This window comes from Protopterus annectens, chromosome 2.part2 (assembly GCF_019279795.1).
Source record: "Protopterus annectens isolate FY-2018-M chromosome 2.part2, PAN1.0, whole genome shotgun sequence".
Taxonomy (NCBI): domain Eukaryota; kingdom Metazoa; phylum Chordata; order Ceratodontiformes; family Protopteridae; genus Protopterus; species Protopterus annectens.
The window spans coordinates 843703611-843721312 of NC_056730.1; the positions used below are offsets into that span (position 1 = coordinate 843703611).

The following is a 17702-nucleotide window of genomic DNA, read 5'->3' on the forward strand; positions in this document are numbered from 1 at the left end:
TGTTTGTATTTTCTTTTTTTGTGTGGTTTTGTGTTTGGCTTGCTTTAGAGAGTGGTTTATGTTTTTGTTTTGTTGTGTGTTTGGTTTTGCTATTTCTGGTTTCTATGTTGCTTTTGTTTGTCGTGTTTGTTTGTTTTTGAATGTATTATGTTTGTGAGGATTTTGAGCTTCTTGGCCCTGTTTGACTAATATGTCTGTTTCTCTTGTTGTGTTTCCTGTTTGTGGGAGGAGGTTGGTACTGTGTGTGTGGGCTCTTTGTGATGTTGAGCCTTTCATTCTTTCAGAACATGGGAGGAGGAGAGGAGGACCTGTTACAGTGGGCTTTCTGTACTCATAGTTGTGTAATTTTGAGAACTACCTACATAATTGAGGAGTGGGTGGGAGGTAATTTTAGTGCAAGTAATTGAATATAATTGCTGAGTAATGGACAAACTAGAATTTGTTACCAAGTGTTTAGGTAACTGCTTGAGGTAACTAAAATGAATAATTCTTTGCTTTTAAACTTTCTTATAAGTAAAGTACAAAAGGTAAGTAGTGTGCAATTAGTGAATAAAAATTGAACAAACAGCAAGCAGTGATTAACTTACCAATGAAATGAAACAGGTAACTTATGAAAAAAGCAATGGCACAACACTTCAATCAAAATGGCAGGGTCAGCGAAGTCAAGAAAACAAAGCTAACAGCGCTTAGACATGCCCCCTGCACTTGCGCACGTTTCCTATGTACATGGACGTTGCTGCAGCATGCCTTCATTAATATGCATGTGGTGCTGCTGCGCCATCTCTATGCCGCACGGTTTGTGCAAGGCTAACGCCGTCCTTGCGCCAAGCTTCATGAATCCCGGGGTACATCATTTACATGCATGTTATAACTGAATAAGGAAATACCTTTATATCAGGGAGCGCTGTCTTTTATAGATTGCACTTTATAATGCCTATAGCATTTCTTTATATTTGATAAGACAATTTAAAGCTACTTGTGTTGCTTTCATTGTTCTGCAGTACACTTTTGTCATGGTCAGGGTCCAAAGTATGATGCTTAGTGGCTTTTTCCGTTGTTGCCTTGCAAAATATGAAGTAGTCAAAACATGCTCTCCTGCTTAAAACAGAAAGTTACCACATAATCTAACAGTTCTATCATTCATGGTAATTTCTAACATCTGAGCTTTTCTTAGAAATTTACAGTGATGAAAATTACTTTGAATACTGCATCATGACAAATCAGTGCACATGACAGAAAGACGTCAGTCTCAGAATTATACGTTGAAGTGGAGCCTCATACAATAGAATAAACAACATTAGCTCATTATAAAGGGAAATAAGAATTGATACAATTTATGAAAACATGGTGAAATATTTATTCAAACAATACATTAAAAAAATACAACTAGGTGTCTTATAAACAGTTAAATTAAACAACTTTTCAAATAAAGAAAACACAACTTCTGCCACAGACGTGACTGATGCAGAAAGGAATGCTTTATGTCATGTTCTTTAGGTCATATTGTTTTTTCTAAGCAGTATAAACCATAAAGGCACAACCAGAGAAAAATAGTTAAGAAAGGCACTGTGAACTTGAAACAGACCATAAAAATGCATAGTTTCTGAAGACAGATAATAAAGTTACAGGGTCATGGCTTAGAGACATCTTTGGATTTGTCAGTCATATTTGCATTTTGGGTCCCCTTATAAAACCTAAAATTACAAGACATTGAGCAACCAAAACACTTAAAAACAAGGGAAGCACTGCTGCTGCTGTTGCACACCTAGACACTGCATCAACAGTGATCTTCTAAGGAAACTTGTGACTTGTGCTCTGTTCCTTAGTATCTTGTAATTTAGCACCTGAATTTGTTCTTAGCTACCTGTACATATCCATGTTGCATATGTCTGTTTGCTCTGTTTCTAATTATCTGGACTTTGGTTTAAGAGTTTAATAAGAAAAACAAAAACACATTTTAATGATATTAAAGTATAACAAAAATACATCATGCAGCACATTGCATTTATTTCCCCTGGTATTCTAGGACCTCCTAACTGGTTGTATTACTTAAGAATATAAAGAGTGGTACATCTGCCCTATAACAGACAATATGTAATATATATCATGCTTCCAATGCAGACTCTCTAGTCTTTTAGCTGCAGCAAATAATGTGTGCATATGACCTATTTTGTACATTATTCTGCCTTACGGAGAAGAAAAAAGCAATAATATAAGAGGATTATGATCAGGTTGCTGATCATAACCACATACTATGTGTTTGAGACATGCATGCCAAGAAATTCAACTCAAGAGTGAAGCCGGGCACCCGACAATAATTCTTTGTGGTGCATTACCTGCTACATGTAATACTAATTAAAGGACAAAACGCACTATCTTGCCAGCTTTCAGAGCTGTAAACACTGTCAGAAAGACAATGTAACACATTCTCCTATGTTACAGAAAGTCAGGGACACATTACCAGCACAGAAAACATCCTTTTTTTAATTTTGACGCTTTCATTTGCTGGCTGGTTCTGGCAGGTTTAGCTGCTTAGCACATCACCTCATCTTAACTGACGCATCACTGAGCTCCATGCACTATGTTACTTTATGGGTGCAGTGTCACAACTTCTGACACACTCACAAAAATCACAACTATATGTAATAAAACTGAACTTGAGTCAAGACTGCTAAACATGCAAAAAGAAGCCCATCTTACAAAAGACCCCATTGCTAACACACAGCAGTCCACATTTAAGATTTTATTATTTCATCATTTATCAGCAGACTTAAAAATCAGACTGAAAAGGAGTCAAAAGTTTTAAAGGTAATGTCTTTCCGGTTGCTTGGTTGGTTGGTTAGACAATGGTGCCAAACTAGAGATACTAAATATTTAATCATGTCTTAAGTCAAGTGAAATCTTCCAGCATGAAGTTGACACCTACTCAAAAAATGAACTTTGATTACTTTTTATCTTGTTCATTCAAATCTACTGCATGTTTTAAGTCCTTGCTTTTAGTTGCAGGTAAAATTTTACCAAGTACTGCAAAACATACTTTTAGCTAGCTGATAATCACATGTTTAAGATTATTTTGATTGACTAACAGAACCTGCCTCTTGGGCAGTTTTCTTGATTCCTGAGGTCAGACACAATAATAAATGTTATTCACCTGGGTACCCTTACACATGCATATATATTTTTGTAACTGTTGCTTATTATGGACACTGCTGGCTATGCATACAAAAAGATTACCATTACTGCACACTGTCCAAGTAATATGCATTGTTTTTTGTCTCCAGGCTAAAGACTTAAAACTAAAATGGACTGGAAACACGCAAAACTTTATTATTCCTTTCCTTTGCACATACATATTGCACACACAGCCATTAGGCCACAGATGAATTGATTATAATGTTTATGACTATATGACTATCTTTTTCTAAAGAAAGCAGAAATAATTTTGAAACCGTATTATCTTTTTATCACATTAATAGCCAGCTTCAGAAATTACAGCAGTACAAGAATTATAATTTTCTATTCCCAAAATTTCATAATATTTTTAAAATGCATGAGAATTTCTTACTTCTAATGATGGTATCTTACTATTACAAAATCCCTTAAAAAGAATGTTAAGGCTCACTTGTATCCAGTTCAGTCACAGTCTGAAAAGTGTAATAAAAACCTTTGTTTATATACATGTAACACAACAAATAAAGTGGTTTCTTATTAAATAATTCCAACATTAGCAGATGTAACAAATATGTAAGGCAACCTGGTTTTAAATAAGTTAGTATATTTTCAGTGAGTTAGAAAAATACAGTACATTAGAAACAAGAAAGTTTAAAGATTCTACTTTGTTCCAGTAGGAATAGAGAAACCCAGTCATTACTGATGAATATGGCATCTTCGAAAACAAACAGAACACAACACTCACCCTAAATGATCCTGTTTCAGCTGATGTGTGTTAATCCCACAGACAGTTTCAAAAATGGGTGTGGCAGCAACCTATGCCCACCCAGAACTGAAAGAAATAGTATTCCCTTAAGGGTTTCTAAAATACTTTCAGCCTATACCACCAACAGTAGACTAGTATACACAAGCATTACAACAAACTTTTATCAAAAAGAAATGGAAGATGTATGTTACTTGTGAACATACATTATACTTGTATCGTGACACATTTTCATGTCCTATTTTATAGGATAGCATAAAAATGATGAGATTCAGTGGATATGACTCAATATCTTATAGTTCAAAGACCTTTCTTCAGCAGCATTCATGTCATGAAAAGCCAACAGGGAGTACGATTCTCTTTTGTATGTCCAAATAATGCCAGTGATGTTTACAGTACGACATCTTATACATCCTTTTAGCAAAAATGACTAGATCACAATATTCTTCATATTAGCTAGGTCTTTCCCTGCCCCTTTCACTTTTACTGTACAAGGAATTTCATACAGTTGTTATTAATTCAGAGTTGGTGTTAGAAGATGTGTGTGCAATATACTGTTGTGAAAACACTGCTGGCAGAGATGTACAGAGAACACTTAAGGAATAATTGCTTTATAAATATGGCCTAGAGTTAGTAATAAACAGGTAGGCATGTACTAGTCTTCATTAAAATTTACTTCAAAAGCTTGTAATTAGAAATACTGCATTCACAAAAGTTGCTTCCACTGGGGTAATGTCAGACACTGCACACTTGTTACTCATTAGGAAAGAAAGCAAACATTTCCTGTATCCATTTCTGGTCTCTCTCTTATCCCCATCCTTACTATTTTATTGCAAAGTAAAATTCTTTGCATCGGCTTAAAACTGATAGCAGTGCAAATAAAAAATGAGTGCATCACCTTAAAACTGACAGTGCATGCATGACTTCCCCTCATTACTACACTACATTCACCTGCTATCTGTACTCTCTTCTTGCTTAATATTAGCATTTATGCAAAGAATAGGAACTTTATTTAGAAAATGCAAACAGCTGCAAATAACTTCACAAAACTATCTAAAGAACTCTGAAAATAAAGCTTTTTCAGAAACATAAGACTTAAGTTCACTGAATTTATTAATGATTTAGGTGACCTCAAAAATGCTGATGCCATTTTTGACAAAAATGTTTAATACTGACAGACTAGATGCAAGGGTTTGCATATTGTTTAATCAACATGCACTTATTCATCTCTGAAACATCTAAAACTTTGGGAGGGCCAAGGTCACAAAACATAAAATATTTTTTGCAGGTCTTAAGCCCCCCTCCATCCTTCACATTGTTAGACTTCAACACATCCAATACATATATATATATATATATATATATATATATATATATATATATATATATATACACACACACACACACACACACACATACTGTATATATATATATATATATATATATATATATATATATATATATATATATATATATATATATATATACACACACACACACACACACACACACACACACAAGGATTTACTTACATTTATTGAATGGCACATTTTTCAACATGAATAACGTTGACACCAAATGATTGACATTACTCATGTTGACATGCTACTATGCTTGTATCAAGCATCAATCTCAGTGCATGCAAAAATATTTAAACTAAACTAAAAATAATCATTGTTTTTGCAGGGGGCAAGCTCCCCCTACACCCTCACACCCCTTGATAATTATGTATTCTCACTCCAAGATCACACAATTCTATGGGGAAAGGGCAAATTACCCAACCCCGAGAATCATCCACGCTACTACTTTTGTCAACAGGTGTCAAACATCTCTTTAGTCAGTAATACTGTGTTGACTAAACAGATGTCAACAAAAGTATTGTTTGACAAAATCAGCGAGTACATTTTCTCTTTATATATATAAATAGATATATAAGTATGTACATAAATATACACTTGTATAGATACATAGATAGATAGATAGATGGATAAAGACAGATATCCAGCCAAATAAGCACACTAGGAAACCTATGGGTGGATGAAATTTGAATTGTCAGGCTGCATTTGCCTGAAAATCAACCCACTGTGGACAAGAGCTCCTCCACAGGAAATCACTGATAGTCTGCCCATACATGTCAAGCAGAGCACCTCTTTGGCCCTATTCAAAAGGAACCTTGATGATTGGATGGGGGAAAGGAAATTCACCCCGGGGATCACGTCAGTCGCTCTGCTAGACAGGGGTCCAGGGAAGTAAATAGTGTGGGAAGAAATAGCCAGGGAATTGTTATGGCTAGGCTTGTATAGGCCCTAGGGCCGATAGCCTAGTGCCAACCTATGAACCTATGAGTTCTGCCAGTAGTGATGCCCTTTTTGTGGATAATTTCCCCTTCTTTGAGCTGGTGTGATCACGGAGTTGGTATATGTAAGTTCAGGTGTTGTGGAGGTTTGTATCCCCACATTGAGGGGTGTAGGTGGGGCTTACCCCTTGCAGAAAATACTTAAAAAGTGTTTTTGGCTAGTTTTTCTGTGACTGCAGTCTGGGGATTCTGATCCTCAGTGGGGTGACCTTTGTCCACTCATAGTGGAAGGATGTACACCAGTTCTGAGTACTCACAATCTCAGAAAAGAAGGGGAACGAAACAAAAATAGAACACTCACCTTCTCCCTGTTCTCCACATCTAACCACCATTACAAGGTGGGTCTACAGCATGATCTCTGAAAAGAAGCATTATACTGTGGAATTTTAAGTTTGCGTGCTGTAAATAACACATGCTATAATAATAATAAAACATTCAGCACTATTTTCACATTATAATTTCTGGTTTGTTGGGCTTCCAGTCTGAGATTTGGTTTGATACTTCAGACTCAATAGCATTATTTGACTAAGCCATTTTCTGAGACTACTAGTGTGTAACACGTGTTACCTAGATATATGAGCTTGTCCCCTTGGCCATGATTCAGGCAAGAATGGAAGGCATACATAGAATACTTAATAAGCTAATCAAAACATGTTTTTTATGGAAGACTGAAAAACAAACAGATGTGCAGACATTAAGTAAAGAGTGACTGTCGAATATAAATGAAGTTCAGATACTCAACTTGTGCTAAGGAAGTCTTACCCACAGAGCTGTCATGCTGTGGCATGGTTTAGCAATATTCTAGGTATATAATAAATTGTTAAAATGATAAAATCTGAAGCATAGTTTATACCTGACCTGAAGGACATGTAGATGAAAACAGATGCAAAAAAAAATGGACGAAATGCCCTAAAATGTGCCGATGGATTATATTTTCTTAATAAACAGTTCATAGATTCCTAAGTGTGTACTAGGCTAACAACCACTGGGACCTTTTAAGCCTAGCCATGTATCACACATCTCTGACACGATCTGGTAGAGATTTGAACAGTTTAACTCTCAAAGCAAAAGGGTGTGGATTCTTGATTCTTCCCATAATCTAAATGTCATACAGAAGGTGGCACTCCACTGCACTTGTGATGTTAAAACAGACCACTTCACAAAAGATACAGCTGCTTCTGACCATATGCAAAATAGAACAAAACAGCAGAACGAACAAAACTAAGAACAACCAGAAACTAAAGGTGTATAGATGCAGAACGTACAAAGCCAAAGTAGAAAGAGGTGTCGGGATAATACAGCTTTCTGTCATGTAAATTTACATCTATCACAGCATCAGAGTAAGAAGTCTGGACTCTAGTCTCATTTCACAGCTTATTGCAATGTTTTGTTTTTAAATAATATGTAATTTAGCTACTCTATACTTGTGCAGCAAAACTAATAGAAGTTAATTGGTGTGTATCTTAGGATCCATGCAGCAGTCATAAACATAAGTGCATTATGGGCAAGTGAACATCTTTCAAAGTACTGCATTGCTGTATCTCAAGACTTCCAATGCAGTAATAATCAGCACTCAATATCTTTTTTATTTCTTCTCCAGCTGTACTTACATATAAATGTGATATTAATATCTGTCTCTCCCAAATTCACTTTATTTTCTATTATTCAGTAACTGTAACTCAAATCTCACATGCTGGCAACCGCACCCCTTTTCTTATTTCCTCAATGGAAGCACACATTTGTTATTTCTAGTTTCATTCCTCCTGTGCAACTCTAATGACTGAAAACATATCTTTGAATATCATTAATGCAAAATGTCACAACAATTAGCAAGGATATTATGTCAGCCTCAATAACTTCCTTAAGCAAAATGAAATTACATTAGCACTTAAATGCCCTTCTCGAGTAGGGTAAACATGCATGCATACATACATCTGAAGGAAAACAATCATTTAAAGCTGTTCAGTCACTTCCCAAATCACAAAAAAGTATCAAACTTTAAAATATAATAATTAGCTAAAGGGCCATTCTGTCCAGTCTGAGATGCTGAAATTATTCGGCTTACTTGCTAATGTTAAAACAAAGGCCGGTTTGTGCACTTCTTCTTTTCTGGTAATATCTGCTAGTGTAGGTTTAATTCTTTAAAGAATTAGAATCATTATTTTGACTAAAATGAAAAAGATATACAGCATTTAAGCAAATATATGCAAAATTTTACCTCATTAATTTATCTTTCTTGGTTGTCTGCACAGTTATGTGACACAGCTTTCATTCACAGAAAGTAAACATTTCAGTACTGTTTACACCACCTAGTCAGTAAGTTTACCTCATATCCTATGGTTTCAATGCTTTGTAGTCCTTGTTAAATGTTTTGTCTGTTACGAAGATTCTCAAAGCTTGAGGCTCAGCATTTTATAAGACATAATTATGTTTATGTCACTTGGCACACTATCTTTACATTTTGATCAGATCTACCAATTATGTAGAAATAGGCTGTGCTTAGGAGACAAGCCGCACATGTAGTCTCCATTTTTAGAAGGCCTTGTAACATGACTAACTACAGGAGTGACTTAGGAAAGACCTACTGAGTATTAAATATGCAGCCTGCTTTGCCTTTTTCTGCCTGACCTAATTACTTGTATGGTATGACAACTCATGTTTTATAGAATACTTTGCAACATTTAAGAATACAGTACATTACCTACACCTCTCAACTCTCTTCTCCTTATCGTTTCTTTTTTCAGTGTGTCTATACCTACAGGTCTGTAAACTAAATACACTTTCCAACCTTTAGACAGGAAAACTAATCATTTCTTTCATCAATTACGTCAGTGTAGTAAACACTACATCAGTGAAATGTCTCCAGCCATCAACATAGTGCAAAGCTTTCAGCCCAAAAATCCAATAAGACCTATGTTTCCAAAATGCAGAACCAAAGCTAACAGCAATGGAATAATAACATGCTGAAAGCATATTCCAATGACTCAAGCATTTTGCCTCCAGCTTTTTAAGAGTATTGATTTGGAGTTGAAGCAGGTCCATAATATCACTCTTTGGCAAAGTTTTAGCTCCTATTTCAATCTACCCTCCCTTTACTTCAACAGATATCAAGTCTTAATGAGTTCAAAACTTCACACTGAAATCCATAATAAACAGGTAGAAAAAGGCCATTATTCATTATTGCCATTAGATTATCAGACTAATGAGAATTTTGTAAATCAGGAAGGTACAATTTTAGAGGGCCACCTTACTTTTTGGCTCTTTTTACCAATATTCTGAGTCATAATACTCTTCCGAAAATCATAGATAGCTTACAAGACATCAACCTTGGACTGTCATGTAATGATGGGTCTATTTTTTGTGGCACATACTCAAGTTTCATTAGATTACTGAGATGCCCTTTCTTTTTTCAGTATGATATTCATTCTGTTATTCATGTTATCACTGATAATACCAAGAACCACACATCACTAATGCGGCAAAACTCCCTGTTTTCACATCTCTAATCACTAAACAACTCTACAACAGACTAATTCTTGCTGAACACAGGCATTAAATTAATCTCAAGTGTTCTTGAACAATCTAGTAGTGAGATATTTAACATAAGTGGGGTACAAACATGCAAAGTTTAGAATGACAGAGTTCACAAAGAAGTGTTTCTGACTTTAAAATGAAGACCAGTAAAGACCTCTGGAAATTATTTTGAAATCTAAAAATGTGACTATCCATAGCAATAATGTTTAGCATCTTCAGAAAACAATTCATCTAGTAGTAATGATATGCTTTGTCTTTGGGCATCAGAGAAATCAGTTCTGCAGATGATCAGCATCAAAAGTTTTTAACCATATTAAGCGTATAGTTTGAAGAGAAAATGTTTAATCATCTGCTTCATAAAGAAGATGTCCATTGAAGATAGTCAGAGGTTCTTCTGAGTAAGCAAGTATTCCTGTCACCAAATCAACGCAAATCTGGTCTCCGGCGTTGAGTGGAAGGATAATGCTGAAGACCCCTACAGAGGCAGTGGGTGGTTCTGCTCCTGCACTGGGATTGCGCTCCAGCCATTCAGCCTGGTAACCACCAGAATCAATGCGGGCAATTCCTTGGTTTGACTTGGACAGCACAGCTTCAATTTTCTTATTTTTGTGTCCTGTCAGGATAACACTGAAGAAGTATCTTCCATCAACAGGTGCAGTGAAGATACCTGTAGAGTACAAAATATCTAGTTCAGCAAACATAGCATAAAGGACTTTGTACACAACCTCTCAAAGTGTTCTCACTACACATACTCTTAAGAAGGTTATGTTTAGTCTAAAACTCTTCTGAATTCTATAGCTTGCCGTACGTGAAGCTTATGATATAATAGAAAGTGTCACGGGTAACATTTTGCAGATTTTCTTAGTGAGGGCAGAACAATTTATAGTTCAATGGAGAAACCATTTTTCTTCCAATAAAAAAGGAATCCTAATTGTGCTAACACATAAAAGAGCATTTCTTTGATATATGTATGTGTATATTAAATCTGGACTTCAAATGGGCTGGAGGGAATAAAAACACATATCTAGTACAAAGAGTATATGCTAAAATGTATATAGGTTGATAACATAATCCAAAATGCATGCAGGTTGATTATAGAATAAACCAAACCAGGTATACGTCCACATGTACTATAATGAAACTAACTAAATAAATAAAAAATGTACAATGAAACATAGCCCTCCAAATATAAATCAATCATTCACTACCACAAAACATTAAATCTTACCACAAAACAAAAAGAAAGACTAATACAATATAAACTTCAATAAAAATAAATAAATACAGAATAGTAATAATAATGAAAGTAATTATATTAATAATGAGACAGCCTCTTTATTTCATTACAAAGGGGAGACAAGTAAATGAATCAACCAAACAAGACCCCCAACATGCTACATAACATCCCTCACCAAAATCAAACTCAAAATACATAAATATGCCAACAAAACCCATAAAACAACAAGAAAAAGGAAGAAAAAAAATACTTAAAATTTAAAAAAAAATCAGTTGACCTGAACACTGAAAGACAACTGAAAAATAGCTAAATAAATAAAAATCAAATAAAACACACTAATATTGACGTGCAAAAATTCAGTACTATAACAATAAAACACAACTAAATAGACAATGCACAATATTTTGAAATGCCACCTAAGAATGACCTATGCACCTATACTAAATAAGAGTGAAAGAAACATAACCTATGGTAACATGATGTCACTACAGCCCCTCTCATTTAGAAAATCAAAGAACAGTGCATCTGTATCCTACAAAAAAGTCAGAAACTGCTCTTGCTGAAATGAACAGAAACATCAATGTAAACAATAGACAAACAAACAAATATAAGTGAGTAGAAGGGATATGTGGATAGGAGATCTAATTTATTCTACTCATCTAGAAACTGCACTATGAATGGCCTTATCGGACAATACTCAGAAATTCTAAATTATGAAACACAAAAACAATTTAAAGATAAAGGATAAGTGGAATATATGAGGGCCTGGGAGTAACAAACATGTGGTACTGGAAGGTGGAGTTGCACATCACAGGAGCAAACTGGGACTGAATATGTGGGGTTGGGCTGCATATAACATGCACACAGTAGGACTGAACATGTATACTGGAAATATATACCACAAGAACAGTGACACTGAATATGTGGCCTGGGACTGCATATCACAATCCCATAGTGGGGTGGGGTATGTGGGGGTGGGACTTCATATTACAAAGACAGGGGAAGGACTGAATATGCAGGCTGAGTCTGCATGTCTCACTTAAACAGAATGACTGCATATGTGCTGCAGGATTTTATATCATCCAAACATTTTTCTGTTATAGAATGAAACTATTATATTAATGGCTGTCTAAGTATCCTCACCTGTTTGCGGATCATAGGACTCTCGATCATCATTCACCAGCACATTGTTAAACAAGATGGTTCCATCCGCATGTTGTGGAGATGTCAGTGCTGCTGAGAATGCTACATGAGGAATAACTGGTGGTTCACCTTGAGGTCCTTACAATAAAGCATAAAATTAATGTAAGTCATACACATTAATATACTGCTACATCTTTAAAACAACAGGACATTTTCATGTGTTGTGCAAGTGCTAAAAATGTTTCTTTCACATGACTTTAGAGCATAAGTTGCAGGAAATATCACAGCTAGGACTAAGCAGCCAATCAGAGTGTGAGAAATGGATATCTAAGATAACCACAGTTTCTAAATTTACCCCACAAGAAGAAACACCATAATAAGTACTAAGCTAGCTGTCCTTGTAGGCTGTTTTAAGCCTAGCCAATTTCATTTCAAATGTAAGAATCAAACCCTGTACCTTGTGTCTGCAAGGTAAATACCTTTACCATTATGCTAGCCTCTCACCTACTAGCAAATATACTGTGAGCATGAACTGATCAACTAAAGAAATTTGAAAAAGAAAATCAGTACACTTATTACTATAGCAAATCTGTTAATGCTTTTGGGACTAAGTGAAGGAAGTACTTAACGATTTATTTCTTTCTTTTTTTAAGAAAAACTTTATTTTATTAAGATATGTACAATAAATACATAGAAAAGAAGAAATTCAACACCACATACTGTTATACAATGTTAGGAATAGATTGAATCATCAAAGTAATCATCAAGGTAATCTTCTGCAATTAACACATTAAAAATCTTGGTATTTCAACAGCAACATTTTAAGGCTATCCCAACCACTAAAAGTCTTAGTATGATTTACAGATCTTGTTCTGATCACTTTTTGCATAGTGTTGCTGTTAAATTTCAAAATTCATTGAATGTAAGAACTGAATTTGATTCACAATTTTTTTGTAATAACTTTTCTAGCTATTGCCAGGAGACTATAGGACATATTTTGTTGTTTGCCTTTTATGGATAAAGGAAGTGGAACATTCATTGGTATTATTGATCTAGTTAAAGAACAACTGTCAGACTATAACACCTTAAAAATATACTTATCTCTTCCCAATATACATTTAATTACACACAATCCATAAAAATGTATGTCTAATCAGCTTTTACATCTTTACTACATCAGTATCATTTTAGTGAAGTTAGAGATTTTTTATAGGGAGTAACAAACATTCTTTGTATATATTTCCACATAAAAAGTTCCAGTATAAAATTGCAGAAGTTTGACTTACTGGTTTAAGTAACAGAGTTTTATTCTTACCATCTCAACCCACTACTATCTAAAAAGTTCCAGAATTCTGTACCAAATTATTATTTATAATTAACTTATATAACTTGGACAAGCTTCCTTTGTAGGTCAATTTACCCTCAATTATAGTGTTCATATATCCATATAATGCAGGAGTAGTGCTCGGTTCCTCTTCACTCATGTTATCTACAAATTTAATTTCTTACTGATAGATAATATTAACTGGTTAACAGATTCATTCAACTTATAATCTTTCATTAAATATTTTGGTGACTTAGCTTTTTTTTCAAAGTAATCAGACCACAATATTAATCAATTCCTTTTAAGTAAATTAATTTTAACATTGTTCTGAGTTTCCTTAGTTCTGGAGTTGTGTGGAATGGGAAGGCACAAGAAATAATATTTTGATATTAATGTAGTTTTAAAAACATATGTCTTAACTGTTTTAAGACTTGATTTCATATGTGCACAATCTGAATACTGAAATTAATTTCCTTCTAAAGTAAATTTTATAAATCAGACAAAAGGATTATTACACAGTTTTAATTAATCACATTGTATAAACTTATTAGTAAAAGCTGCTCCTGAATGGTTTTCCACTGACTAGTGTAAGTTGAGTTTATCCAACGTATAACAGTGTTAAAATTTGCAGAAACGGAATAAGATTCTACATCTGGGAAGCTAATACCAACATATTCCTGCAAGCTCATATGATTTCTATAAGCAATTTTCAGCTTTTTAGGATACCATAAGAATGAAGTTAAGATTTTTTTTCTTTAAAAGTTTTTGCCAGGTATTAAAGCTGTTGAATGCAATATGTATATAATCTAGGGTAATATAATCATTTTAATAAGTACTAACATTCATTCCATTTTTTTCAATAAGAAGTAACAGTTCTCCAATTATTTGTTCAAAATTATTATTAATAATCTTAACCACATCTTGATAGATTTTTATTCCTAAATATTTTAGTACTTTTTCTTCCCAAGAAGACAGTACAGTGGTGCAGCAGTAGTGTTGTCACCTCACAGCAAGAGGTTCTCTGGTTTGATGCTGGGGTGCCTTCTGTGCAGAGTTTGCATGTCCTCCCTGCATTTGTGTGGGTTTCTCTGGTTGCTCCTGTTTCCACCCATGTTAGAAAGACATACATCTGAAGTGTTTCTCCCTGGGTCTCTGCTGAAAATTGGCTTCATTCCAAGCTGGACTTTCACAGTTAAACAAATAAACAATTATATGTCCATTTATTTTTAAACTTATTATCTACTAACTGATTTAACACTAAAGTTTCAGTATTAATATTATTAAATTTCAGCAGCAATACTTCTTGAAACTTTTCAATTTCCTCATCTATTTCTTCAATTGAATAATTCAAATCTCTTACAGTTAGTAAAATATCATCTGCAAAAAGCTGTATTTCAGATTGACAATCCGTGTTGATTGAGAATCCATAATGTTTTCATTATTTCTTATACTATTAGGTTAAGGTTTGATAACTACTGCGAATAGTAAGGGGACAAGGGACACAAGACACCCATGCTTTGTGCCTTTCTTTAAAGTGAATCCTTGACAAATGTAAGATCCAATTTTAATATATGCTTTGGAGTCTCTATACAGGTTTTTTAAATATTTTGATAAATTATTCTGGAATTGCAAATGCTTCTAAAGTTTGAAACAAGTAGTTCCAATTTACAGAATCAAAAGCTCTCTCGATATTTAAGCTAATTAAGGACAATCTTTTGTTAATTTGTTTTGCTAAATCCAAGATAATTGCTATCCTTTTTGTGTTACCATACATTAATATATTGCCTATAAATCCTCTTTAAGAGATATAGTAGACTAATTAATAATCTTGCAGCAAAGATGGAAGTAAATATTTTACAGTCTACATGTAATAATGAAATAGGTCTACATGAGAAAACTACCTTATTATCCTTTCCATGTTCAAGTATAGGTGAGATTACATACATTTTCCATTAGGAAGGATTTATTTTGTCACTCTGAATTATCCTGAAAATGTCACTCAGTAATTGTAAAATATTTAATGGAAACAGACTATAATTTCATACTTAAAACCATCTAACCCTGGATTTTTATATTTGTTGGTCATTATGTTTATTAGCAACATTTTTTAAATACCTGTCAATTTTATAATCACCAGGATTATTATTTTTATCATTATTAAGATCCTCGTGGATTTTTAAAAAATATTAAGCATTTCCTCTATGTCTGAAGCAAGCTTATTAGTGTAAGGGTTTTGGACATTATTGATGTGTGCCTTTTTGCTTAACATCTTACTTCTATTAGCTAATCTATGTAGATTTTCTGAAGTCATCTCATAACTGCAATTTTTTTTCTAAAGCTATTTCCACTTTATGCATTAAAACTGTTTGATATCTTGTCATTATTTTTTAATGACTGCAGTATTATCTAATTTCTTTGTTGTTCATACCTTGCTTTGTGTATGTCATCTTGTATTTCTAACAACTCTTTATCCCACTCTTTCATTTTATTACTAGCCTATCTTTCCATTCTATCTTTATTATGTATTTTAAGGAGCCCCACAGTATGATTTTACTAACCTATTATTCAAATATAAGAAATTCTCAATTTGTTCCTTAAGATTACTCTTAAATTATTTTAATTTCACCATATATATACTGAGATTCTATAAATAATCTGAAATGTCCTTATATCCATTAATATATTAATACTTAGTGCATGATGATCAAATAAAGGACAAGGAATAGTTTAAAAATAATTCACTTTATTAAGTAAATCTGTAGAGCATCAGTCCTATCAATTTTAGTTTGTGCCCCATGTGCATAAGAATAATGAGTGAAGAATGACTTATGTTCTGTTTGTACTGTTAAATCAGCCAAATTATTATTACTAATATATATGTTTAGCGCTTTAGCTGGTGCCAACATTTTAGCTTTATTCTGTTCACTTGTACCTTCTATACTAGATATGCAGTTAAAATCTCCTGCTAAAATTAAACTACCCTTCCAAAGACTTTGTAGTAAGTTTAAGTGATCTTTAGCAACTCTTGCAACTATTCCAGGAATACAGTAAATATTAGCTAGTGTATAGAGTTTGACACTATATTGAATTATTACAAAGGTATACATTAACTTGGGCTCATTAATGGATTCCATGACCTTAGGCATTATAGTAGATTTTCTCTCAAAGTATAGCATTTCCTCTCTTGTTTTTTTTTAAAAGAAACATATAACATTTTGTAAGCTAAGTTATTTAAATATCATATAGTTCTATCTATCAAGTGAGTCTCTTGCAAGAATATAATGCCTCCTATATTTAATTTTGGATATCTCATAAATGATTTCTTTTTGTTGCCATTATTTAATCCAGTTCCATTAATAGATAATGGATACAAACTATCCCTATTGTGTATTTAAAAAAATATTTTCTTTTAAAAGTTAATATGACACATGTATCCACTATATTAATGGATTCCTCTAACACTACCTTAACATTCCACATTTTTTGGAATACTTCCTTTATACAAACTTAACTACTAAAACTCATAAATAACAAAAACAAGTTTACAGCTGTAACTGTATATATATTACAAATAAAACACAAGCTACCATGGATACTAATGCTCCTAGTTTGCCTATCAGACAAACTACTAAATTATCTCTCTACCTAAGAATATCTAAACATTCAACAAAAAAAAATAGCCAAAAGCTACTGTGATGTACAAATAATTAATACAGTATTATACACAAGTTAAAATAATAAGAGACTATTAATTTAGTTATATATTTTGCTATTTAAAACTATTCCCTGCTTTACTAAATAAAAGTTAAAGAATCTTCTTCTGTTAATCACAAATATTAAATAATCCAACAGATAGTTTACAATATACCTATTATGCAATAGTAGTATAAATTATCCATTAAATATTCCTAAATTATTTACTCATTCAACATTATTATAACTAAATCTCTAAATAAATAAATACAACAAAGTGTGGCCTGAACAGATAAACATATCTCTAAACTTACAGGTGACAGGTAATCTTATCATACTAAATTATTATACAAAAGGAAAATCAATGCACATATATATTTGTCATGCTAAAAGATATGCACATATTTTACAGATCTAACAAAAGCTTTGAATTAATTTTAAAAGTACAAGTGTCTATATCTCAAAATTGCATAATACTCTT

General features: G+C 33.4%; 1 protein-coding gene across 1 annotated transcript in view; it reads right to left on the bottom strand.

Annotated features, from left to right (window-relative positions):
• Positions 1–9735: 9735 nt before the first annotated feature.
• Positions 9736–17702, bottom strand: part of EMILIN1 (elastin microfibril interfacer 1) — a 632809-nt gene continuing 624842 nt past the window's right edge. The window contains exons 7-8 of the mRNA XM_044064184.1: positions 12205–12342; positions 9736–10491 (exon numbers count right to left, since the gene is read on the bottom strand). Of these exons, the coding sequence (XP_043920119.1) occupies positions 10166–10491; positions 12205–12342 (464 nt within the window). The 3' untranslated portion in view covers positions 9736–10165. The remainder of the gene's footprint in view (positions 10492–12204; positions 12343–17702) is intronic.